The sequence below is a fragment of the Rhinatrema bivittatum genome, chromosome 8 (assembly GCF_901001135.1).
Source record: "Rhinatrema bivittatum chromosome 8, aRhiBiv1.1, whole genome shotgun sequence".
NCBI classification, from domain to species: domain Eukaryota; kingdom Metazoa; phylum Chordata; class Amphibia; order Gymnophiona; family Rhinatrematidae; genus Rhinatrema; species Rhinatrema bivittatum.
Window position 1 is genome coordinate 77,815,164 of NC_042622.1, and position 27,969 is coordinate 77,843,132.

Sequence of the window (27,969 nt, forward strand, 5' to 3'; positions counted from 1 at the left end):
CACACACACACACAAAAAACAAAACAAGTGTTGCTGGAGGCAGAGCTAAACATCAGCCAGCAAGCGTGGATATGGAGTGCTACCTAGCTAAAACTAGCTAAGCAAGTCTGGTCAGAAGAATAGCTGCCCTAAAGTTAGCAGGGTGATCTGAGCATGGTCCAAACAGCTGGAGACAAGTTACCCAGGTACCTTCCCCACTCAAGAGCCTGCTGAATCTCAACCTCGTAGTACTAAGTTTTATAGAAAAGGCACAACTCTATAACTGTAACAGGGCAAAACCAGAACTGGATCAGCCTCAGAGTTGGCATGTGGCAGGGCAAACCTACATGCAGGACATGTGGAATTATTCACAAGCAGTGGAAGGGCTGACAGAGGAGTAGTTCCAGATATTCTCTTCCTCTGCATCTAGAAGAGCTGATATCATCTCACCTGGATCCTTCACACCAGTTTGTAAATGTTTCTATCTTCAACAATCACAATTCTGAAGAGTCATTTCCCTTTTCTACACAGTAAGTATATCATCTCTTGGCACAGTCTTTCAAATGTTTCAGAGACTAGTAGTGTTCTTACAATCTTACGTGGGAGAGTGGAGGCCATAGAGAGGGGCAGACTGAAAAACTTTACGATACCAAGAGAGAAATCAGCAGCTCCGCTTACTTCCTTTATACCAGCCGATAAAAGTAAAATTATAAAAATATAATAAATTATAAAAAGAATTCAACTTTAAAAGTAAAAAAAAAAAAAAAAAAATCAATATCCCATCCTCCATAAAAATATAGATCAAGTTCTAATTTTGAGCATTTTTGAATGAAAGTCTCACATTATGTTTTTTTCTCTACAAGTTTTGACTTTTATATATATATTTTTTCTGTTTTCCCCTTTTGCAGCTGCAGGAAATTAAATCCTTGGAAAAATGATGTGCTATTTCAAAACTGATGCAGGCTTTGTGTTTTGCCATACAACACTGTACATAAGATGCAGCAATGGTGGAAGGTGTGGGGAGTGACCCCTGTAGTTCATGCAGTTTCCAGTTGTCTTAACCTGCCTTCCGCCACGGCTGTCCGCATACTTCCTGTGAGCTTACCAAGAGCTCAACAGAACTCACAGCTTCTGCTCCCCTGACTGGATCCTCAGGAAGACCTCTTTGTCCAATGGGACGTATTTCCCTTGCCTGGAATCCAGCAGGTACAAGCTGTCTGTTACCACACGAGGGTTGAAACCTTCTTTCCTCATCTCAGTCTTCTGGAATTTGTAGGTCCCTGAGTAGAAGGAGAAGGGCAGTGAGTAGTTGTCCCTGAGGTCAAACTGGCAGGGAGCATGCCATCGGGACTTGGGGGAAAGAGGGACATGGCACTAGAATAAAGGTCAAGGCTGTGCTGCAAATTAGTAGCCGTTACTCCTACCATCTTATTATAAGCCCTTCTTGTGCACATTTATTATATTTATTTTACTTATATTCTGCCTTTTGGCACTTCAAAGCAGTTTACGTTCAGACACTGTAGGTATTTATAAGGAAGATTAAACTGCAACATCTGTTACCTTATAAGGCAGCAAACGTCATTACACTTGTAGGTGCTTTATATTGTAGGGAAAAAAAAGCCCCCAATATTAATTAAAAAAAAAAATACATTGAGAAATGTTCCCCCACAGCATGTAATGGAACAGTCCAACTATCTGAAACAGACAGGGAGTGATAACAATCCACCAATTAGATTGGCTGAACATTTTACCCACTTGTAATTTTATAATGTATGAATGGGGGGAGGGGCACAGCAAAAGTTGGCTTAAGACCACGGACCAGCTTCAGCAGTGGGTATGAGAGTGAAGTAAGGTTGGGGGGGGAGTGGGGGGCTGCAATAGTTAATAAGAGTGGTAGGTGGGTGTCAGAAATTGGTATAAGAGCACAGGGCAGAGGGGAACAGCAGCTGTAAGGGCATGCGGGGGTGGAGGGGCGGAGGCTACGCTGCCTAACACAGATTATTCTCTCACCTGTTTTGTTCACTTCAGGCAGGAGGCGTAGAAAGACTGGGCGGGCATATGCTGGCAGCTCCTTTCCCATTTCCTTTACAAATTTGTCCAGGTCACAGGATTTCTTGGGATCGGCAATAGCAGCCATGCCGGCCTTCCCCTCTGCGCCTGTGAAGACCAGAAAGAGATGTTAAAATCAATGCAGAGGGTTCCCCGCCACCCTGTCATGCAAGGGCTTATACTGTCCTCTGGTGGCAGTTTCCTTTAAAACATACAGCTCACGTCTTCGTAAAACGACGCAGACACTTTTAGCCTGCGTAATTTTTTGCTTTATTTTCGAAGGTATAAAATCTGGGTAGTTTCTCTTTTAAAATGAGTGTAAAGTATGTGCATTAGAAGCGGTCGTGTACTTTACACCTGCCGCCAAGAAGGGTAAATAGTGTACACGTGCTATTTCTCTTCCCTGACACGACCTCCTCATAAGCTCATTAAAAGCCTGAACGCTATGGAAGACCGAGCACACCCTGAACTGAGCAGAGGAGCTGGGTTTCCCTGCTAAATGGTTTTGAAATGTGTCTTCAGAAGTCTGTCAGTTCATTTTCCCTTTACAGAGAGATGTGTTACTTGGGTTAATAATTCTAAATCCCGACAGGCCATTCACCAATTGGAAAGCTGCACTGTCCAACACACCTTGTCTGTTCCCCTGTGTAAAGAGCCATCTTATGGATTTGCTCCTCTGCACAATACTGAGGAAACAGTCTTTTACAGGGTTTTCAAAAGCTCTTTACTAAGGTACTGACAAATACAGCATCAATGTAGCAGAAGTTGAAAAGGGAAATATGTACAAAACTGCTTCCAATAAGTAGTTTCTGGCACAAAATGGCCATTTTTGGTATTAAAACAATGAAACCACCAAGCTAAACTGAGCCTTGACTCTGCTGGCAGAGGTAACCTCACCGAATAGACCAGATACAGAGGGGATCATCTTGACAAAACTCTGCAACAGCCCCATATATGCCCTTGCCTAAAGAACCAGATCCAGTGCCATCAAACCTAAAACCTGAACCTCGTCCCACACGGTAGGATTCCAGAATAGCAGGCCTCACAGTTGACTCCTCAACTTGAGAACCCTTTCTTTAGCCATGAAAACTAGACCCTTCTGGGTGCTGAAGCAAGCTCCCAGATACTTCCAAATTCTGAAAAGGCACCAACTTGCTCTTGGACAAAACTGACCACCTCTTGCAATAACTCCTCTCCTCTTCCAATTTTACTCCCATCAGCCAATCGTCCAGATATGGATGCCCCAAGCTCCCTTCTTGACGTAAGGCTGTCGCCACTACCACCATCACTTTGGAAAAGGTTCTTGGAGCAGTAGCCAGACTGAATGGGAGCATTCAAAAATTGAAAATGACCTCTCAGGGTGGCCAACCTGAGATACCACCAATGTCCCTCTCTTTTACGAATACAGAAGTCAGTCTCAGTCAGGTCCAAAGGAGGTCAAACACTCCCCCTGCCTTACCGCCACCATGACCAATCTTAAGATCTCCATTCAGAAGCTGGATACCTTCAGTGCCTGGTTCACTTTAAATTCAAAACAGGCTAAAACGTGACCTCCTTCTTGGGAACTATGAAGTAAATGAAATACCTTCTCGGTCTCCACGGAGGCACCAGCACTAGCATGACACCTCCTATAAGTTTCCTGCATCGCCTCCCTCTTTACTAAGGAAAGACAGGGGGATTTTATAAAAGTGTCTGAAACAGGTCAGGAAAACTCCAGTATTTGAACTTCTCTCATCACATCTAGAATGCAATGGTCTCACATTATTTATACCCATCTCTGGTAAATCGCAGAAAGCCAAACGCCTATCTGCATTTCCAGAGCCTGGGCCCTCATCTTCATTGAGAACTTCAGATACCTGCAGTAACCCCAAGTTTCCATCTTTTCCTCCTCTTCTCCCCCCCCCCCTCCCCATGACACTGGGTGCAATTGACCAGGAAGAGGTGCCTTGACCCTCACTGGGTCAAGGCACCTCTTCCTGGTCAATTGCACCCAGTGTCTCGAAAACGAGACTCAGGAGGAGGAATCCCCTGAGAGGCTCCCTTTGGCTTATTCTCAGGAAATCTGGGAGATTTAGACTCTCCCAACGTCTTAGCCAATTCCTCCAGTTTCTCTATAAGAGGAGCTTCCTTTTAAAGAAGAGTTTTATCAACCTAGCCTTAGAGAAGAGTTTGTTAGTTCCTCAACCAAAGCAAACCCCTAATTGCCACCATACTGGCCACACTCCAAGCCAAGGCCCTAACCAGGTCATATAAGGCATCAGCCAGAAATGCAGCCCCTGGACCTGTTTTCATCTTTGAAAGTCAGCCTTGAGACTTCTGATAAACTCTCCTGCAGGCACTGGGACAGCCTCAAACCACAATACCACTATAAACTGTTGCCTGTGAGGCCAACCCCACACCCTTGCTTGGGCAAAGACTCAATCCTCCCTTGAAAATGTCCTTAAGGGCCATGCTTCCACCAGAATTGTGGTTTTTCTTGTACACACACACACACACACACACACACACACGAGAAGCCCAAAATCTCTCCCTTTCTCCTCTGCTGAAAGTGGATAAAGCCTCCCCATAGATTTCTTCACCTTAAATCTGACATCTGGGGCATCCCACTTAAAAACAATAAAATAAATAAAATAAAAATTAAGGAACACAGTTTTTTCTATGAAGGGGAAAGGCCTTCATCAGCTTCCACAATCCCACCATAATAAGATCTTCCTCAGAATTCTCCTCCTCACCTTTGGACCCTACAATATTAAGCACTCGCAAGGACTAACTGATCAGAGAAGACAGCTCATCTTTTCTCAATAAATAAATAAAAGTAGAGTCCTCCTCCTCTACAGGGGACTATTCTTCTCCCTCCGCTGTATCAGCAAAACACTCATCACACTAGTCCAGAAAGTCTGACTTGGGAGGGCCCCTCCTCATGGAGAATGAGGATCTGGGGAGGACCCCTCACCATTATAAAGGCTTGGTACAACCATTTAAAAAAATTCTGGACCCCAAAGAGGAAAACAAAAAAAAGCCCAAACATAGATACAGGAGCTCCTGAACAGGAAGGACATCTGAACAAAGAAAAAAAAACCTCCTGAATTTGCAGGCAATGACACTGGAGGCCCATCCAGCCCTTCCGTGCCTCGCTGCTCCAAAATAGCCACCGTTCTCTTTATGGGCTTCAGCTTGCTGGCAGGAACCTCCTTGCTGACTGGCATTACTGAGCACAATTGCTTGTTTTTTTTCAGCCTCCCCCAAGCACTGTCAGCACAAAGACTGCTGCTAACAGAGCAGTGAGAATCTCGCTCAAACGAGGCCACCGTGCTCCGAGTGCCTGCCCGGTCTTCCCATCACACTCACCCCCTCTCCTCTACCTGATTCACTGCTGGAAAGAAGACCAACAACTCCCTTTGTCCCTTACTGATGGGCCTGCCTCCGTTTTATTCCAGCTCCCCCAGATCTCCTCAAAGACTTAGCTTCTTTTCATCTTTATTATAAAGACACGGTGCCATACAAGAGGATAGCCTAAGAATACCCGAAAGCCTAGAGACAATGAAAGAAGCAGAAAACAGCAAAATTGGATGGGGGAGAGATGAGGGGAAAAACAAAATTGTTTCACCAACCAGTTTGGACCCCCCTCGCCCAGGAAGCCCACAGTCCCTTGAACACCCTGGCTCTTTTTGGATCTGCTCAACTGGGAGAGATCAGCTCAGAGGACTGTCCCTTCTCCAGCCCAGGCCTCAATTTTTACAGCATTGGTTATGCTTGCCCGCCATCTGCTGGAGACAGAATACAGGCAGGCTGAGGGTAGCACAGGACCCTATAAAGAGGTAATGTCAGCTAATCTGTTGCTCTCTGTCTCCATCTGCCAGTAGGCTACCATAACCCCTGCATCTGGACTGGTCTGGCTGGATGATGAGGAAGTTGCAGTTTTGAATAAAGTCAGCTTGAAACCCTAAACAACTGTGGCTTTCATTAGCAGAGACTCAAAATCTGACGGTTTGATGACAGAACTTCAGATCTGACTTGGGCAGCAAGGCATAGGGACTGCCATGCTCCCTCAGAACTAATTAGGTAACCCCCTCCCCACCAAATATACAGATCTATGGCTATATACCTCTCTAAACAACCTCTCAGGAAGCATCTTAAAGAGAAAATGAATATGAGGTAGCATATTAATTTGAGCACAACTATGTGCCCAAATCAAGGCCTCCCCATCCTCAAGAGGTTCTTACTTAATTTTTGATAACTGCAGTGGAAAATGTGTGTTACACAGTCTATAGAATTCCTCAGAAGTCCATACACCCAGATAATTTAAGCTTCTTCAAGTCTCAAGCGAGAGGAAAATTAATTACACAGATGCCTCAGTAGAAGATAGGGACGAAGTCTGTCTTTTCTGTATTCATTTTGTAGCCAGATAATATTCTGAATTCCTATACCGCCCGAAGCAAGGCTGCAGCAGCTTCCCTATGGTGAGTCACATATAACAAGCCACAAGTTCAATTTTGTACTCCCCTGTCTATATCTCCTCATTACAGTGTACATTTCCTAATCTGACAGGCTCGGACCTTTATCATCTCTAAGACTGGATATGTGGAGAATACTAGAGCCAAAGTCAAACTCTTGCATAACATCCTTCAAGGAGGTCATTCTGCTTACTGCATGCCTTTTTGCATCAAGGGACATGATCAGAGCGTCCTCTTTCTCTAGGGGTAAATAGTTCTCTTAGGGCCAGACGTACCAAGCTTTTCCCAGACAGATAGGAAAGGGGTAATACCCCGCAATGGCTAAAGTGAGTTGGGAAAACTTGTCCCAGATATTCAGAGAGGGATAAACATCCTGCTGAATATCCCCAATTAAAAAGTTATCCAGCCTGTGTGGCCGCATAACCTGCCACTTAATTGGACAGCTTTTGAAAATATCCCATTAATTGGTACTGTTATGCATCAAAAAATAAATAAATAAATAAAATCTTGCGTGCAAGCCTCCTGGCCCAATTCCCTCCCATTCCCCTATATTTTTTACCAAGGCCCCTGATGGCTGAACTCACCCCTTTCTCGATTAAAAAGGTAAAAATTTAGCTTACATTATCAGTCCTGGCCCTCCAAGTAAATTCTACTAAAACTAAGTCCCTCTCCTCTCTCTCTCTCTCTCCCTCACCCAGGCCCCCCCCGTTTCCCTGAACGCTGTTATTCCGGCGCTTCCAGCAGTGCTGGAAGCGTTCGCAATCAGCTTTACTGTCAGCAGAGCAGCGCTGGATGTGCCTGGGATAGCAGAAGGCTGTGATCCTAGCGCTGGATATGGAGCCCGGGAATTGACAGGTATTGGGGGGGGGAGGGGCTTTATTTTTATCAGGATTTACCAGGGAAGGCCAGCGCTGATTGTGCACATTACATTTTTCAGTTTTCAAATCGGAGGGCTTTGAGGGTGGGCGGAGGTGTGGGCATTGGGCTGGGAGGCCCGTGCTCATGATTTTTTTCTTAAAAGCACAACAGTGCCATTTAGCTCCGAGGCAGGTCTAAAGTTATCCCGCTGACTTAGCTGGATAACTTTACCATGCACCCGGAATGCCTCCTTTTTATCTGGTTAAATTTGATAATGACTTGTCAGTCTAAAATTAGGTCAGACAAGTCCCCAAAACTGCCATTTAGCTACATAACTTGTGCGTTATCCGGTTAAATGCCTTTGAATATTAGCCGCCCCCCCCCCCCAAAAAAGCTAATTTTCAAATAGCCCGCAAAGCGGTAAAGTCTGTGTTTACAGTGTACACACCTCAGTTTGCTTTGAAAATCCTCTGACAATTGGCCGAGCCTGTGCACGTTCACTCATGTGAAGTTACACCTGCTCTTCAGGGGGCAGAACTAATGTGCGAGGAAGGGTGGCCCCCAGACGCCCCTGCTCGGTTTATCTAAGTGGGTTATGCATGTACTTTTGCACACAGAGCCCTGGACAATTTTAGTACAGCCATTTGCAATTTAAAAAAAATAAAATCTGGTTTTATGCACGCAATGGTTTTGAAAATTACCCCCAAAATGTTAAGAATCCTGTGAGCTTTAATGTCTGTTCCTTGATATTCCTGCAAAAAACCCAAATACTCCAAACACAGTTCCAGCAAAGAGACTTGAAAAGGTTTTCAACAAGCTAAGACTACCGTGGAAATTCACAGATGATTAGGCTGCACTTAGCAAGCTGTTAATTAACAACAGTTGAAGTCTTGAGACACTGAATTGACAAAGCAACATATAAAGAAGAATCAACAATAAAGGGGTAGATTTTCAAAGGGGATACACGCGTAACCCTTCGCATAGGCTCGGCGGTGCGTGCAAGCCCCGGGACGCGCGTATATCCCGGGGCTTTGAAAAAGGGGCGGGCCCGAGTCCTCCGGCACGCGCAAGTTACGCCTGCAATAAAGGTGGGGGGGGGAGGGGAGGGAGGGAACGGGGAAAGCCATCGGGCCTCCCCTAGGGCTTGGCACGCGCAAGGGGGGTGCACAAGTGTGCACCCCCCTTGCGAGTGCCGACCCTGGATTTTATTACCTGCTCGCGCAAGATTAAAAATCTGCCCCTGAGAAATAGAGTCCTCTTTACTAATACAGTCCATGATATCCTCACAAGAATAGTTATGAACAATATTTTCCCCTGAGGAAGCCTGGACAGAGAAAATACAGGATATAGCAGAAGCAAAACAGACTACAGAAACGTCATTGGAACTGTAGTCCCGTGAAACAATTACAAAGTATCCTTTCTTGCCGACTGTGATTCAACTGTATCCTCTTTTTATCTGCCATAGGACTCATTTGCAATTCACAAAGTATCTTTCTTGAAGTCCAGCTCTATTGCAAGTGTCATTGTTTCATCACCAGCACTTTGTATATATTTTGACAATGTTTTATGTTGATATCTATACATGTTGTAAATGCATAACAATACAAAGAGTTTAGAAGCAGTGTGAATGAGGAATGATTGACTAGGGCAATTGATAAATGTATGTGTGTATTATTGTGCCAATTTTATTTTTTTAAATATTTTTTTTTAATATAGTTTTGATATTCTTTGCCATCGTGTAATAAACTTGCAACATTAATCATTTTAAACATTAGTGGTGTTACTTACCCTATTTTAGGGTTCTCTGACGGATGAATAACATGGAGGAGGAATGTCACCAGTGCTTTTGCAGATATTTTAATATAGTCTGAGTGATATCAGTCTATAGCAGCGGTTCTGAAATCTAGTCCTCCAGCACTGCTAATGCTTTGGTTTTCAAGGACAACCAAACCATGCAAATTAACTTGGGTCTGAGATCAAATATATACAAACGTATCTCATGATTATTCCGTGTGGATGTGTGAGCAACCCCACTGGGGATGCTCGGGGATCGGATCTGCTGTATGGACAGAATCTTCTCCACTTTGTGCATTAATGAGATAACCATGTTACCTACCCATAGCATTTAGTAAAGGCTCATCCTCCAATATTGTGTTAAGTGTCTTAATGAGCCTGGGGAGAGCCAGAGATTTAGAAAATCTCTGGATTTTCTTCAGATTCAATAAACTGGAGCATCAGCCTCTTTGTGGCTGGGGTCCAAGTGCAGGGTCTGAGATAAGAGCTGTTGGTTCCTTCTTGGCTTTTTGGCTAAGGCCTGTATAATATGAGAAGGGGAGGGGTAGGAGGGTATAATGCCCCGCCACCAAATCCACAACATGAAGATTAAAACCTCCTGCAAAAAAAACAAAAACTACAATGTATCTGAAGTTGTGCTAATGATTACTATTGTATTTTTTTTTAATCAATAAAGCTTTCCTGAACTCTGTTGATCTGAAGCTGGAAGGCAGGAGGCTCAGAGGAAATGCTTCATAGAGCAGAATGCAGATCACTTCTGCCTGAACTGCATCTCAGCCACAAGCTGAAGATGGGTCCCTGTACAAAATGGGGGTGGGGTAGGGGATGGGGTTAATGCCCTGGGACCCAAAGCCAGAAGGGACAGAATGATGCAACGCCCTTTCACAAAGCAGGAGGATTAAACTTCCTGCTTAAAAGTCCCTTTCCTGATTTCGCGGAGGTCTGCTCCAATTCCAAATTAAAAGCTCCCAGGAGTCTGGTACCTTAAGTATTGTGGGTTATCCTCTAAATTCTTTATATATTTGGATGTACAGAGCTTTCGGTAGCAGCTGGCAGAACTTTTGCTGATCCCCTAAAACAGGGGTTTTGCATGTTTTGTGATTTGTTTTGCCCATTTCCTCCAAGCTGGCCTATGGGTGATGTTTGATCTCTGCACTGCAATTCACACAGAGGCTTGGGATGCTGTCTTGACTAAGAATTAGGCTGGGGCAGCATACATACACCTCAGTACCCTTCAGAAAGCTGTAAGACTAACATCCTGTAGTGCCACTGGCCAGAACACTATTCCTAGACAGAAGGCCACTGGTCAGGGAGTTAATGCTAATACTTTGTGCCCTGACTGGTTCTTCAGTTGGAGAGCTAGCCCTGAAGGTGCCAATATTTTCTAGTCTCAGCTGAGAGTAAAAAGAGAGAGTAGATCTCTGTGCTGAAATCCTACTCCAACTCCAGTGAACAGCACAATTCCTGAAGCGCACCAGGCAGTGATAAGTAATGAAGAGTGCTTAGTTAACTTTTGTTTAATCCACGTTATTTTACATGTTGCTGGCTGCAAAATAAATTTTTTCCATTCACTGTCCCCACATTTTGCTAATAAATGCAACAGTTTATTAGTTCTGGCTGTCCTGGACAGATTAATATTCCCAGTGTTTTGGTATTTGGTCTGTAAGTGTATTTCTGGAACTATATTTTAATGAAGCTTTTAGATAAAATCTTATCTGTATATTATTTTTATTAATGATATGATTGTCTTGTCTATTTTGTTTATGTGCCTGATTTTATGAATGTTCTTATTGTAATTCGCATTGGATATCTCTCAAGATGTGCAGAATACAAGATTTACCAAATAAAAATAAAAATAAATAAATGTGACCCCTAGGTTTTGTGGCTTCCCAGTGTCCCTATAAACCACCAGGGAATAGTTTGTGGGCAGGGTTCTTGCCCAGAAGCATGTGGAACCCAGCTGGCAGATGGGAGGCTGCCAGTGTAGGAGCAAGTGCACAGTATAGGCAGGCCTGGGGGGGGGGGGTGGGTGCTAAACTTAAAGTTCCAGTTTCTCACCTTCACCCATGCTGTGGTTTATGTAATTAGTGTTTCTCAATTGTCAGAGTACTTTTGATGCTACCACCAGGCTGCTGTGGAGGAAGGAGGAGGAGGGGTACAGACTGCTGTGAAGGATACAAATTATCATGTAGCTGGGGAATCCCACAAACTGCTGTGGAGGAGAGGTGGGTTACAGGCTGGTGGGTGTGTATGTGTGTACAAGGGCTGAGGGCGGAGATGGGGGCAGAGAGGAATTAGTGTGGAGTAGGGGAGATGTGCAGGCCACTGAAAGAAGGAAAAATCACTCTCTTTTTGGTTACCTGGCACTTCAACCCCATACACGACGACATCAGCCATATTTAGAATGCGGCTCAGTGTTCCTTCTACCTCTGTGGTGGAGACATTCTCCCCTTTCCATCGAAATGTGTCCCCTGTTCTGTCTTGGAAATATATGTAACCATATTCATCCATCACCAGCATGTCTCCTGTGAGGGCAGATCAGAGAGAGACTGCATATCAGAGAAAAAGTTCAATGCACATGGAGGAGGCAGAGAGAATACAGAGAGCACACCCATGGGGGGGGGGGGGGGGGGGGGGGGGGGGGGGAAAGACCTTGAGGGGACAGAGAGAGAGCATACAGAGCCCTTAAAAAGGGCAGAAAGTTTACAGGGCACCCATGAAGGGGGCAAGACCCTTGCTCACTCACACACCTGTAAGATAGGCCATGTCCCCCCGCCTGAAGACATCTTGAGCAGTCTTCTTACTGGTGGCCCCCTTATTCAGGTATCCATCAAAGCGCCGTAAGGGATCCTGCTGAACGATGCGTCCTACCAGCTGTCCCGGCTCCCCTGCCAGAGAGAGAGAGAAACATCCTTCCTCAGCTTAGCCACTAGCAAAGCCTTCTATGTGTAGAGCTATATGCTCATATATGTGCAACAGATGTGTACTCAGAACATCTTAGTCATGTCTATGACTGTGTACAAATATTCTACGTGGACAACCATTGGTAACGTCATCAGATAGTGCCGTTTCAGTACATTTTCTCCTTTAGCCCAGAAACTTCTAGATTCTGTTCTAGGCATGCACGGGACTTCCCACACTAGCAAAACTGCGCAACCTCACTCAGTCTGTTTTCGTCCACTTTGCAAACAGTCACTGTTCTCTTCAATTTGTCAACCAAATTAGTAAAGCTGAACAAATTTCCATTCCATACCTAGATTCAAAACCAAAAACGGCAATGCTAACAGAACAGTTGATACCGAAGAATAACATGGCACTGAAGACTCAAAGCACCAGTTCCTTGGCATGTATGTGGACTGCAACAGTGTAGTGAAGCTCCATTACCAGTGTGTCAGCACCAAAAAAAACACAAGGAAAAAAAATCCAGCAAACATAAAAAAACTTAACGGATTATTCATCCACATCACTGTTGCTGGAGTCACATGCTTTACCAACTACAGAAATGAAGGAGCCATGGCTACTTCTCTAAGTACCCAAATCGCCACTCATTCATACAAAAACTTTGCATGAATTTCATCAGGACTTACCTTGATGAGGAATAAGAAAATCATCATGAAGAAAAAAATGTTTTATAATAATTGAATAATAATAATAATCATTCTTACAGAGACTCCCATTTGGGTCGCTCTTATGTATCAGGAGATTCAGATGATGATTTACCAGGAGGCGGCTCACTAGATCCAACTTTCATCAGAGCCTAATAAACTTTCTTTACCACCTGAGAATACGACCTTACTCTTCCTTCATGCAGAAGATGTCAGTAGCACTAATCTTCAACCTCCACGAGGATGAAGGCATCACAACTGAATTATAAGGAATCTTACAATGCCTGCACGTTCCTAAGCAGTACAAAGCTGTCCCTGTGCACCATGCACTTCTGCAAGTGCAAATTAAAATATGAAAAACTCCTTATTCGATTGTACCAGGGATGACGTCCATAGACAAAAAAGTACCAAATTCAGAGATGACCAGGGTATGAGAAAGTCCACTTACCTTATGACTCACTCATTGTAGAGTCAGCCAGGAAGAAAGCCAAAAAGAATAAATATATTTTCCAACACACCACCAGGCAAGGACTCAAATTCTAGATAACACTGGAAAAAGAGAGTTTATCAAGTTTATCTACAATCCAGGATTGAAGATCAAATCCAAATGATTCAATACCTATACCAGGCAGTGAGATAAAAGTTCCTGGATGGAATAAATGACAACTTTATGAAGCAATTGGCTCAGGAACTAGAAAGAAAGAGGGAACTATTTTAGATCTAATTCTTAGTGGAGTGCAGAATTTGGTGAAAGAGTTAATGGTGGTGGAGCAGCTTAGCAACAGTGATCATAACACAATCAATTTTGAATTAATGACTGGATGGGGACAATAAGTAAATCTATGGCTCTAGCACTAAAAACTTTCAAAAGGGAAACTGATAAAATGAGAAAAATATATAATTAGAAAAAAATCTTTGTAGTTGCACCTTTCAGGTTAAGAGTGTACAACAGGCATGGACATTGTTAAAAAATACCATCGTAGACGCACAGTCCAGATGTATTCCATGCATTAAGAAAAGGGGAAGGAAGGCCAAACTATTGCCAGCATGGTTAAAAGGTGAGGTGAAAGAGGCTATTTTAGCTAAAAAACTGGAAGAAGACTCCATCTGAAGAAAATAGGAAAAAGCATAAGCACTGGCAAGTTAAATGTAACACACTGATAAGACAGGCTAAAAGAGAATATGAAAGGAAGTTGGCTGTAGAGGTAAAATCTCATAATAAAACCTTTTTAAAAAATATCCGAAGCAGGAAACCTGTGAGGGAGTCAGTTAGACGGTTAGATAATCAAGGGGTTAAATGGGCACTTAGGGAAGATAAGGCCATCACGGAAAGACTAAGGGCTAGATTTTAAAAGCCCTGCGCGCGTAAATCCTCCCGAATTTACGCGCGCCGGCACACCTATTTTGCATAGGCCGCCGGCACGCGCAAAGCCCCGGGACGCGTGTAAGTCCCGGGGTAGTCCAGGGCGGGTCCGGGGGCGTGGCGACGGTTCGGGGGTGGGCTGGGAAGGCGGTCCAGAGTCCCCCGGCACTGCAGCCTGTGCCGGGGAATGCGAGGCGGCGCGTAAGTTACGCCTGCTTCAAGCAGGCGTAACTTGCCCAACAAAGGTAGGGGGACGCGGAAGGAAAGTTCCCTCTGAGGCCGCTCCGATTTTGGAGCGGCCTCGGAGGGAACGGAGGCAGGCTGCCGATTTTGCGCAGCCTTGCCCACGCCGACCCCGGATTTTATAAGATACGCGTGGCTAAGCGTGTATCTTATAAAATCTGGCGTACTTTTTAAAGATCTACCTCTAAATGAATTATTTGCTTCAGTGTTTACTGAGGAGAATGTTGGGTAGATACCCGTTCCGTAGTCAGTTTTCAAGGGTGACGATTCAGATGAACTGACCCAAATCATGGTGAACCTAGAAGATGTAGTAGGCCAAACTGACAAACTGAAGAGACTGGAAGATTGGATTGGATGGTATACATCCTAAGGTTCTGAAAGAACTAAAAAATGAAAGTTCAGATCTATTACAAACAATTTGTAACCTATCTTTATAATCCTCTGTTGAACCCAAAAGACTGGAGGGTGGCCAATGTAACCCCAATATTTAAAGAGAGCTCCAGGAGTGATCCGGGTAATTATAGACCAGTGAGCCTGAATTCAGAGCCAGGAAAAATAGTGGAAACTATTCTCAAGATCAAAATCACAGAGCATACAGAAAGATATGGTTTAATGGAACACAGTCAACATGGATTTATCCAAGGGAAGTCTTGCCGCACAAATCTGCTTCATTTTTTGAAGGGATGAATAAACATGTGGATAAAGGTGAACGGGTAGATGTAGTATATTTGGATTTTCAGAAGGCGTTTGACAAAAGTCCCTCATGGGAGGCTTCTAAGAAAAACTAAAAAGTCATGGGATAGGAGTCGATGTCCTTTTGTGGATTACAAACTGGTTAAAAGACAGGAAACAGAGAGTAGGACTAAATGGTCAATTTTCTCAGTGGAAAAGGGTAAACAGTGGAGTGCCTCAGGAATCTGTACTTAGACTAGCGTTTTTATATATATATATATATATATATATATATATAAATGATCTGGAAAGGAATACGAGTGAGGTAATCAAATTTGCAGATGATACAAAATTATTCAGAGTAGTTAAATCACAAGCGGATTTTGATAAATTGCAGGAGGACCTTGCGAGACTGGAAGATTGGGCATCCAAATGGCAGATGAAATTTAATGTGGACAAGTGCAAGGTGATGCATATAGGGAAAAATAACCCATGCTATAGTTACACGATGTTAGGTTCCATGTTAGGTTCTACCACCCAGGAAAGAGATCTAGGTGTCATAGTGGATAACACATTGAAATCGCCGGCTCAGTGTGCTGCGGCAGTCAAAAAAAGCAAACAATGTTAGGAATTATTAGGAAGGAAATGGTGAATAAGATGGATAATGTCATAATGCCTCTGAATCGCTCCAGGATGAGACCACATCTTGAGTATGGTATATAATTCTGGTCACCGCATCTCAAAAAGATATAGTAGTATTGGAGAAGGTACAGAGAAGGGCAACCAAAATGATAAAGGGGATTGAACAGCTCCCCTATGAGGAAAGACTAAAATGAGGTTAGGGCTGTTCAGCTTGGAGAAGAGACGGCTGAGGAGGGATATGATAAAGATCTTTAAGATCATGAGAGGTCTAGAACAGGTAAATGTGAAATCTGTTATTTACTCCTTTGATAATAGAAGGACTAGGGGGCACTCCATGAAGTTAGAATTTTCTCCAATTAGTTTTAAATGTGCTGCTTGCTTTTTCACTCAACGCACAATAAAGCTCTGGAATTTGTTGCTAGAGGATGTGTTAGTGCAGTTAGTGTAGCTGGGATTAAAAAAGATTTGGATAAGTTCTTGGAGGAGAAGTCCATTTTTGCTATTAATCAAGTTGACTTAGGCAATAGCCACTGCTATTAATTGCATCAGTAGCATGGAATAGACTTAGTTTTTGGGTACTTGCCAGGTTCTTATGGCCTGGATTGGCCACTGTTGGAAACAGGATGCTGGGCTTGATGGACCCTTGGTCTGACCCAGTATGGCAATTTCTTATGTTAACAGCTAAGCCTCTACAGAGGCTTGCTATTGGTTTTTGACAAAACAATGATTATACCAACAGAACCCATATCCGGAACTCTAAATAGAGTGGGGATTACAGTTCTTCAAACATCACTAGGGCCTTACCACAAACAGACAAATGGATATTAAATATAAGATATGGATTCTTCTTCAACTTTCAGAAAATATCACCACAAAACCCTCCGTTATCACAATCATTCCAAGGAAAAGCTGTAGCTATTGAAAAAAGTAAATTCTCTCAAATTCCAAAGCACTTTGATTAGTATCAACCAGTCAATGGGGGCGGGGGTTACTCCTGACATTTCCCGATTCCAAAGAAATCTAGAGATCTCTGTCCCATCATGGATCTCAATACCAAAAGAGAGAGAAAAAAACAAAAACAAGCTGCATACTTAAGTACCATCTTGCCATTGCTTCAAAAGTATGACTGGTTGATGCTCATTTGTTTTAAAATAATTTTACACCACTTAAAAATTGATGCAATTGTGCTAGGCAGTTAAAACATTAACGTTTAAAAATAAACATAAAATGTACTTAAGATAAAAATAAAATTCACATATTAGAAAAGGCTTCAGAAAACAAAGCCTTTATGCTCAAGCTGATCAAAAGCACTATAGAAAATCTCTCAGATTCATTCTGCACAATCATTACCAATACAGGGTCTTCCCCTTGGCCAAGTGGCGGCCCCAAGGGGCTTAACCAAAATGTCTAGCAGTGGTAGCAACAAAACTAAGAAGAGAATCTGCTCTTATTTCCATACCTCGATGATTGGCTAATATCAATTACCTCCTACAAAAACACTCTAAGAGAGATGTATGCCATATTGTTGCATTTCTGCATAGCCTTGGTTTTGTAATCATTTTCCAAAAAGCATCCACAGTACTAAAGCAACACAGAGTCATAAAATTTAATATAGCAAAGAGCAAAGCTTACCTAATATTGCAGAGAGTATCTGACCTATGCTTGTCAGAAGCATAAAAGCAAATCAAAGCATCACAGCAAGAAAGTTCATGAAAATCCTAGGACACATGGCCTCTACAGTCTAGCTAACAACTCTAGCTAGAATGCACATGAGGTATGTACAGTGGCACTTAAGAAACCATTGGGATCAGCAATCATAACTTCTCCACCACAGAATTCCAGTTACAAGACCATTGAAGAGATTGCTGCAATGGTAAGAAAAAAAGAAATCTACAATGCCTGTATCTGAAGCGGGTATATGCAATCTTAATAACCAATGTTTCGGTTGGGAAGCTCCTATTGGTTCTCTATGTACTTAAGGTGTAGGGACACAACAACCTATTGGGAGATGAAGACCATTTTCAATGGCCTCCAAGCCTTCAAAAAGTACTTAAACAAAAGTTGTGCAAATTCCAGATAGACAATCAAGTAGCAATGTTCTACATGAACAAACAAGGTGGCACAGACTCCTATCAACTATGTCAACAAGCCATATAGATCTGGAAGTTAGCTGTGGAAATGAAGATACAGTTAACAGCCATCTACCTCCCAGGCAAAGATAACATTCTAGTGGACAGTTGAGCCACCAACTTCGGTTACATGAGTGGACCATCAACAACAAGGTTCTAGGAATGCCTATTCCAAATGAAAGAACTCCAGCCATAGATCTCTTTGCATCAATATTCAATCACAAGTTAAGCAACCTTTGCTCCAAAAGACTTACAGACAAAGCACTGGCAATAGATGTCTTCACCATTCCATGGAACATAGGACTGTTATATGCTTTTCTGCTAATACCATTGCTAGCAAAGACCAAACTAAACTTTTGAAGAGACAAAAGGACAAATGATCCTTGTAATTCTCTTTTGGCCTTAACAGGGATAGTTTCCCTGGCTCTATAGACTAAAGGATAGCATATCCAAACACATTACCTCTAATCCCAAACCTTTTCACCCAATATGAAGGAAAGGTTTTATGCCCTAACCTTTGCTCACTAGCACTGACAGCTTGGATTTTGAGTAGAGTAATAAACACAATCTCCCAAAGCAAATAAATAACATTATGTTAGCAGCAAGACATCTTCCACACAAAGATTATAAAACTATAAATGGATGAGATTTATCAAATGGTGTCACAGAAAGGGTAAAGTTCCCTTCAGCTGTACAGTCCCCATACTACTGCATTATGTGATGCATCTGGTAAACAGAGGGTTAAAAAATAATTCAGTATGAATCCATCTCATTATCATCATAGCTTATCACCAAAAAACTGGACATCCAGTAACCCAACAACCCCTCATGGGGAAATTTATGAAAGGCCTATATAATTTACGGGATCCAATTAAACCATCACCACCATAACAGGATCTAAACTTGGTTCTAAATCAATTGATGTTAGCCCCCATGAGCCCATGGCATCAATGAACTTTTAAGTATATTAGGTGGAAAACATTTTTCTTAATAGCCATCACTTTAGCATGAAGAGTAACAAAGCTTCAGGCCCCCGAATATAGTCTCATCTTTTATTTATTTAAAAATAATTTACATGTCACAATATAAAAAAATTAAATGCAGCTTACAAATCACTCATAATAATATACATCAACACAATAAAATAGTCAAAATAAAACATACATTAAACAATAAAAATGCTTGATATACAAACACTACCACCATGAAAATCAGCCTTGGAAATCCTTCAAAAAAAAAAAAAGTCTTAAAACATTCTTCCATGTATTATGCCTCTGAAAGGCTATTCCAAGCTATAGCACCCGCTACCGATAGCAACCTCTATCTTGATTTGACCAGCTTCATTTGCTGAATAGAAGGAATGCCCAAGAGGCATTTTCCTACTGACCTCAGTGATCTCTGTGGCCTATATATTCTCAAAAGAGAACAGATTACCAAAGAAACTTCTTTATTAAGGGCTTTGTAAATAAATGCCTTCAAATGGTAACAAATGGAAAGTGTATAAGATTGGAGAAATATGGTCATATTGATAAGTTCCGGTTAAAATTCTTGCTGATGATTTTTTAATGACCTGAAGCACTCTAAGGTCTTTCCAGCAAATAAGATAAATAAGTTATATTACAATAATCCAAGGCAGTTATTAATAGTACCCGCAAAACAGATCGGAAAACAGAAGTGTCAAAGAATAGCTTTAGTCTATATAACATCCTTAATTTAAAAAATGAAGTTGTTACCATGGCTGTTATGTGCAATGTAAACGATAAGAAACTGTCAAAAGGTAACTCTCGGGTTACTTTCTTCATCTTTAAATTTGGATACGTGTTCCCTCAAATTGCTAAAATTCTGGGAAACAGGAGTTTTAGATGATTTTTATCATTATTTCAGTCTTTTCCAGAGTTAAAAATATAGTCTGTTGTTCAACAACCAACTCTTTATTATCTTTAAGTAAATAAAAATCAGACCAAGAGTGGTGTTGACACCAGACTCAACTAGGAAAAGGAACTGAATATCATCAGAATATATACGATATTGCACCCCCAAACCTGCCAACAGCCTACATATAGATCTTAAATAAATATTTAAAAAAGCATGCAGAGGGGGCCAATTCTTGAGGAACTCCATACATAATGGGAATCAGATGTTCACATATTCATTTTAACCTGCTGCTTTCTGTCAGTTAGACAGGAATGAAACGAGGCAAAAATCATTCCAGAGATGCCAATTTCTGACAACCTCTTAAACAGGACCTCATGATTCACAATGTCAAATGCAGCTGATATATCAAGTAAAATCAAGATGAAACATTTCCTCCTATCAAATCCAAGCCTGACCTAACCAAAGCCTCAGTACTATATTTCGGGTGGAAACCAAAATTGAAAGGTATCGAGAATATTATCCATATCAAGAAAGTCATGAATTTGCTTCAAAACTGATTTGATTACTTTACCTATAAAAGGAGTCAAAGAAATTGGATGAAAACTTGCTGGATTTAAGCAAATTATGTTTTTAGTAAAAGGATATGTATGGAGGCCTGGTTTTAATACTGTAGGAAGATGGCCTTCACATAATGATAAGTTCACTATATAAACTAAGCTATTACCATTGCCTATTTTCTTCCTGAAATTGCATCAGTCATGCAAAGAACAGGCCTGGCATATACTGGATTGTGAAAAAGCAATGTTTTACCTGTACAGGATTAAATTGTTACGGAATTCGACACAGCTCTTCATATCCTTTGATCAATCCAAAAAAGGAGCTTCCATTACAAAACAAAACTTTTTCAAGATAGCTTACATGCAACATGCCTATAACTGCAAACACAGCCATGTTCCACAGCCTATAAAGGCAGATCATCTAAGAGCTGTCTCCTCTACAATAACTCAACTCAGCTCTTCATCACTGCAAGATAAGCAATGTGGTCAACATTCGCAAGAGTCATATGCTGATGCTAAGTTTGTGCAATGTCTACTAAATAGCATTTTACATTAGCTTTACAACTTCCTTCTTTCATATCATGGGTTGCAAAAAAAAAAAAAAAAAATCCCAATCTACTATCAAGCAACCGTAACCTGGGAACAGCCTCTTGTGTGGCTGTATGTGATGCTTGTCTGCAGAGAAAGTGAAGTTGCTTACTTTAACAGCTGTTCTCCGTGGTCAGCAGAACATACAGCCACACGCACACATACAATCTCTTCCTCTTCCCTAGGAACATAGTGTCACTGCACATCCTCCCTCAGTCTAACATGAGAAGTCCTGCACATGCCCAGAATGAAATATAGAAGTTTCTAGGCTAGAGGAGAAAATGGACTCAAATGGCACCATCAGATGACATCATCCATCTTGTATAGCTATATGTTCTGCTGTCCACAAGAACACCTATTAAGGTAAACAACTGTGCCTTTCTGCATATAGACACAGAATGCTAATATTAAAAGTGTACACATGTAACATGATATACAGATATCCACTCCTGTCCCTTTCTCTACTACAGCAGCTATGTTACCTGGTCTGCATGGAATACAGAGGCCATCTGGTCCACGAATCAGTTCCATTGTATCCTTATCTACCTTCACCAAGCGAATGGGGTATACAGAAGGTAAGATCTGGCTATTAAACCCACAGGAACCTACCTAAAAAGAAAAAACGCCAATGAGCAACTAAAGAAATCTTCTCATTAACATGTCCCCTATTCCCCAGCCCTCCCATCTGTCCCCTCTCTTGGTCTACAGCACCCCTCCCCCCCCAAGCTTGTCTCCTCCCAGCCTGCGGCACAACATCACACCCTTCTCTCCCAGCCTCCCTGCCTATCCCTCTCATGGTCTGCGACATGGCCCCAGTGGTGATAGTTTGTCAGCAGATTTAGCTCGCGTTAGGAAATTTTAAAAAATTGATATTCAGCCTTTTGTGATTGGTCAGCCACTCACAAAGTGGATTACATTCAGGTACCATAAGTATTACGGAGTGTGTGTGCTCTTACATTGTTATCAAAGTTGCCGAGGCTGCAGTTACATTCTGTGGCACCATAAAACTCAGCGACCTGGGGAATGCCAAAGCGGGAGGTGAACTGTTTCCAGATGACTGGGCGTAGACCATTCCCTAATGCCATCCGCACCCGATGTTGCTGCTCTGCTGCCTGCTCTGGCTGATTCAAGAGGTAACGACAAATCTCACCAATGTATTGCACGATCTGTGAAGAGGAAATGAGCGTGGATAAAAAACGGTCATCCAGAGGAACACAGTGCCCAGGCAGACTGGGAACACCACTTTTACTTGTATCAATCAGGAGTAAGGACCAGGAGAATACCTGTATGCACATAAGTACAGCCCAAGGTAGCAGGAGCAGAGAGGGTGCCCCCATTTATACACACCTCACCTCTGACATCAATTCTTTGGACCTAACCTGGTCTGCTCTAGGCTGTGGCTCCTGCACTATACTCAGGTACAGGCAGGAATTTAAGACTTCCCTGCCTATAAATTGTGTGGAGTCTGTCCATTTCATCAGAGCATACACACTCTGTCCTCACTAGTGACAGAATTAATTAGCTGCTGGGTCTGTCTGGCAAACTAAGAACAGCAACACTAATGGAAATGCAGCCACTCACATTGTCTGTCTATGCACTGTTCATACTGACCAGGTCAATGCAGATTTCTGGTAGCAGAAAGGTCTGGGGGATCTTGGAAACCAGATGTTTGGATAATAGCCGTGCTAGTGTTGATGGCTCTTAGATTACTGTGGTATCTTGGGCTTGAACGTGGGAGTGAGAGGGATGCTGGGTATGAGTTGCAAGCTCAGCTACCCGAGATGGTGGAGTACATGGGAGAAAGATGGTAATTGATTCTTATCCAAGACAGTTTATCTACAAGCAGTCATGCTCTATGGCTGAAAGCTGGGATATATCCTTGGCAGTGTGGGCAGGAATAACTGGGCAGCCTGAATGTACCAACTGGACTTTCTTCCATTATCTACTTTGTTACTATAAGACACAAAATTGCTAGGTCAAAAAAACCCCAAAACAAAAAAAAACAAAAACCTGAATCAATTTCCTACTGTGCTTTAGGCTTCCAGATCAATCAGAACCAGAACTTGGATCCGGCACTTTAGGCCTTCATTCTTAACTATCCAGGGATTTTGACCCTATTTTATATCCCCCTCCCATCTACCCTAGCCCAGTCTCTGCAACAACAGTTCTCGGCTGAGGGGCTTTGTCCCAAGGCTCCTCAATCATGAGTCCTAATCCAGCCACTTGGTGTTACCGTTGAGCAATTACCAGGACTCCCTCCACCCCGGGCACTGGGAACATTGCATCCACAGAATCCCCAGTCTGAGGCAACTCAGGGAGTGGAAGACACTGTAGAGCCGAGAAGTTGCAGTAATTATGGATTGGCAGACAGGATAGGCTGCATGGTCTTTCTTCTCTCACATTTCTATGAATTGAGGAAGGATCCTCTGCATGGCAGTGCTGAATACTGCCACTCAGCAACCAATCTGGCTCTGCATGAAGTTTCATGATATCTATGGAAACACACGACAGCTAGGCAATCCAGAAATATTAACCCTGTACACATAACTCTTTGTAAATTATTAATAAAATAGCAAATACCAGCATGTAAGCACCATTTGTCCCACCTAGTATGCCCACATTACTTGACTCTCACCACTTCTCTCTGTATCTATCCCAAACATGCTTGAATCCTGTCAGCTTTCACTTGTACCATCTCTGCTGGCATGCAATTCCAGACAACCTCCACCCTCTCAGGTGAACCGTCTACCAGCAGAGGAGGTAGGAAACAAAGCTGTGAAAGAAATAAAAAATTAATTGGCCCTTCTAAACTATGAAGTGGACGGGGTAACTCACCGAAGCTCTGCCAGGGAACCACTGTCCTTACCTGCACTCATAGCTCTTAGTTCTTTCTGTGCCTTGAACACAAGGCTCCTCCTCTCACCCAGTACATGGCTCTGCTGACCACCCCCACCCCCCCCCCCCAAACCACAGACATACACATCTCAACTCACTGTACAGTTGAACTTGATACAGTCCTCCCAAAATCCTGAAGCAGAGAATTTCCTCCTGATTACTACAGTCAACCCGTGGAGGAGACACTGACCCACCCCGACAATGTTACCTGTAAAAGAGTTAGAGCGTTATCAGTGTGTCGCTGCAGTGGGAGGGGGCAGAGAGTTAATGTCATTGCAGGGCAACAGCATATCAACTTCCCACCTACAACCCCCCTCCCCTACCCCCACTTCCAATCCAGCTGCTTCTTGTTACTCACCTGCAGAATGGTAAAGAGGGAGGCAGTTATACAGCACGTCATCAGGTCTCATTCTAAAGCCATAATAAACCAGAGCTGCCATCCGATAGTACCTGGCAGAGCAAGGTCAGATCATCAATAAAAGTGTAGAAGGGAAGAGTAACTGAGGAGGGTCACACAATTCTCTTCTGGTACTCGAACGCACCTCCCACCCTCGGCGTTATAAACAAACTCTGACCCCCATCCCTTACCTGCTATGCACCACAATAGCAGCCTTGGGCATCCCTGTGGTACCCGAGGTGTAGATGTAAAACAGCTTATCTAGGAGAAATGAAAAAAGGTGTAGCATGAGAGCTACCATGGCTTCCCAGAATCGCAACACTTTCGGCTACATTATGCACTCATTTCGCTCTCAAACTCCTCACCCCCTCCCCACCCCCATTACTCACTCAGCCAGCCTTTCATGCTTGTGCAGGTATTTCATTGTCCAGCAGCTCTTAGAGAAGGGGGTGTTCTCACTTTTCACGCCCTCCATCTTTTTCTCTCCCTCCTCTCCCCTTCAGTCTCCTTTCTCACTGCCACCAGTATGCTCAGACTTTCCGACTCTTGTCTACAACAAACAGAGCTGCCACCTACATCACCTGCTGCTCCTACCTGTGAAATCTCTCTGTGGTGTGCTTGGAGGCAACGGTGATCCCTTTTCCAGTAGGGGGTCCAGAAACACTGTGCCAGGAGGCATTTTTTCTAGGTTCCAGTCCCCAGAGCAGAAGAGGCGAACAGATTTCTCCAGCATGGCGTGAACTTCATTCATGGCTGTAAAGCATGAACAGTTGAGTGTCAGAGTTGCCACGGCAGAGTGCCCATCTGAGTCATAAGGCTCACTCCTTCATTGCATCTCACAGTTATACTGTCAAAAAGCTTGTTTATCCTAAGCAGCCAGAAGGGCCTCTGATCTACTGTGTGCCTCCCTTTCTCGCTCCTTTTATTAAAGCTGAAGCAGATAAAACTAAGCTTTTCTTATGTACATTTCTGGGATATCAGTATTTGGGTATTAATGATGGGAGTCACTCACACATCACTGCGATCTGGTATGATACGTAGTTGCCTAATCCAACTGCACATACTCCCCTTTGCACTTTATACCTGGGGTCTGGTATGTAGCGTAAACTACGCATTCGACATATGTTTGGTTTTCTAATGTACAGTGGACTACCTTTAATGGGTTCTTGATGAGATCTTATCAGTGACTGCCTTTCGAGTAAGATATACGATTGTATATGTATGTGCTTTCACTAGCGTTGTTTGTATACACACTTGTACTGGTTGTATTGCTGTTCGCATTGTTCAATAAACTTTACATTACAAAAAAAAAAAAAAAAAAACTAAGCTTTTCTTGAGTCTAGCCATGCTGTTTCCCAAAGCAACAGTAATTTCAGGGGGGCAGCACCTCCTCTTGACCTGCCCTGCTTAGGACATCTACAACATCCTCAGATTCACTGTCCAGGCAACAAGAGCTTGTATGCCACAATATAGGAGGAAAGGTGGAAATATTGGAAGGCGGTACTGGTGGTCAAATTTATATTGGATCATCAAGGAATTACTTTTATACCTTGTTCCTTGCTATTTGTGACAACTGTGAGCAGGGGGCAAATCTGCAGCCTGAATCACATATGTTAAGTTGAGTATGTGGCACTGCTACTGCTACTACATACTACAATTCTGTGCAATGCTGCACTTGACCCCACTGAACAGCTGGATGCACTCTTGATACCACAGAAAGAAAACAAACCCAAGCCAGACACAAGAAAAAGTGAGGTTATATGCCCATGTCTGGAAACCTCCGAGCCCAACATTGCAAACATAGCTCAACAAAGCAAAACACATACAGGCCAATAGCTTGCACACCAAAGCTGTGAAGAGGTGGGAGTTTTCTCACCTTGTGCCATCTCACTCCCGAACACTATAGCCTTGGTGCTGGCAACAGTAAAGCAATGATGCAGCGCCTCCAGGCGCAGGTTAGAGTTGATCAGCGCAGCCTCCACGCCAATCTTGGCCATCCCCAGCCAGAATCCTACAAACTCATTCCGGTTTTCCATGAAGATAGCTACCACGTCACCAGCACTGAAGCCCTGCTCCTGCAGGTAGTTGGCCACGGCATTGGAGAAGAGATCCAGTTGGCGAAAGGTCCAGATGGTACCAGTGGCTTGGAAGATAAGGGCAGGTTTGTCTGGGTGCTTTCGCACACATTGACTGAAGAGAGCTGGGATGGTGTTCCCCTCATGCAGGTGCCGCCTCACATTCAGCTTCACTGTCAGCAACACCTTAGCAGCACTGTCAAGCAACCAATAGTCACACATTGCCCACAATACAACATATGCAGCAGTTTCCTGTGCTCAGCCATGGCAGGAAGTGCTCCTGCGGAGCCTAACTCAACAGCTCTGCTAGCAAGCATGCAAAGTCCAGACATGTGCAATGCACAGTCCCTAATGTGCAGGACTCATTGCTGCCCTGCCAGAACCATACACCTACAGTTTGGTCCCATGATGAAAACCTCACTCAGAGCCCTCTCTTGGATCTCTGATGAGTTAGCTGGTCATGACCCCAGTCTAGTTTCATGCAAGAAGAAGGGATAGATGGCTCACATGACTATTTGCAGGGAAGGGAGGATATGAATAATACCCAGTGCAAAGGCAACAGTCATGACCTTTCCTATCTATAACCATGAACATGTGAGAGGGCATAGGTAAGGTTACAGAGACAAAGGGCAGCAAAAGAAATAGTGTGAGTTTCAGAACACACACACACAAAGCTCTTCTCCATCACTAAATCTTCAAAGCTAAGGGAAAAAAGTCCAAGGTCAGAATTAATCTTCCTAAGATATAAACAGAGACTCTTACTGCTCTGGCATAATTTAAAACTATTTCAAAAGTCAGTTAGTCATTAATCTTCTGCCAATATCAACAGACTCAGCTCCAAGAACCAGGACATAAACTCACAGTGCTGGGAAGAGCCCCCAGCCAATGCAGAAGGACCCAAGGCTGGAACATACTTACTTTAGGTCTCTGCCTACAGTTTTGAAAAAGATTCTGAGGAATCGCCATCCTCCAGATCCCAGATAAAATATGAGGAGAGCTGGAATAAGCTGGAGCCAGGGCAACTGCAGGGCTCCCCTGAGGAGTAAGAGGAGTGCGATGCATATGGCCAGTCGCATCTCTTCCTGCACAGAAAGGAAAGCAGCTATAATGTAACCACACTTGGAATAATAGACCCATCTTCTTATGTTCTAACAGATGAGCACAAACTATCCATCAGAGAGAAGGCTCAAACACACATTTGATTTATCCTACAATCAAACAGGAAGCCCCATAATCTCAAGCCTTTTCAAAAGTTCCCACCCCACTAAATCAACATTTTCTACTTTTTCAATATATCTTTACTGAGGAATACAACTGTAACAAGCATTGACTGTGTTCCTGGCTTTTCTGGTCACTGGCCATGGTTGCTGTAGCTCTTAAAACAGCGTCTTCTTCTCAACCCTAGGAGGAGACATTTGCTTCATACCTCATGAGCAAATCTTCGACCACAAAAGTTGTCGTTGACAATGTCTTACTTGATCTGAGGTCTTCTCTCTCTCTCTTCCCAATACTAAGATTCCCCCTTTGTGTCTATCCCACATATTAATTTTGCCACTGCTTTGACTATCACTCCTGCTCAAAATCAGTTCCAGGCGTCCAACTTACCCTATTCCTCCTCAATCTCAGAGAGAGCCAGACGCGAATCTACCCTAACCCACTCCACCAGAAATCTCTGTCTCGTAGATTCTGCCCCACCTCCCATCAACCGGAACTTCAGCAGCAAAGAGATCGGACGTGCTCAACAGCTACTGCAGCAGCCTGTGACTCGCACACCACACCGGCAACTTCCGGAAC

General features: G+C 43.2%; 1 protein-coding gene across 1 annotated transcript; it reads right to left on the reverse strand.

Annotated features, from left to right (window-relative positions):
- Nucleotides 1–27,969, reverse strand: SLC27A4 (solute carrier family 27 member 4). Its single transcript, XM_029614110.1, has 13 exons — nt 27,781–27,969; nt 27,094–27,257; nt 25,977–26,371; nt 24,695–24,853; nt 24,292–24,361; nt 24,062–24,153; nt 23,802–23,911; nt 21,765–21,974; nt 21,291–21,417; nt 11,885–12,022; nt 11,495–11,659; nt 1,990–2,136; nt 1–1,259 (listed from the first exon to the last, which is right to left on the reverse strand). Exons 2-13 carry the CDS (start codon nt 27,249–27,251, stop codon nt 1,102–1,104), a joined length of 1,929 nt encoding a protein of 642 aa, XP_029469970.1. The 5' UTR covers nt 27,252–27,257; nt 27,781–27,969; the 3' UTR covers nt 1–1,101.

Bases quoted from the DNA above. Each gene is read 5' to 3' on its own strand.
- SLC27A4 (XM_029614110.1), bottom strand. From the start codon at position 27,251: ATGCGACTGGCCATATGCATCGCACTCCTCTTACTCCTCAGGGGAGCC. The intron at 23,912-24,061 runs GTGAGTAACAAG...ACTCTTTTACAG, and splicing joins CCCTCTTTACCATTCTGCAG to GTAACATTGTCGGGGTGGGT. The intron at 21,418-21,764 runs GTAAGAGCACAC...TTTTCTTTTTAG, and splicing joins TCGGCAACTTTGATAACAAT to GTAGGTTCCTGTGGGTTTAA.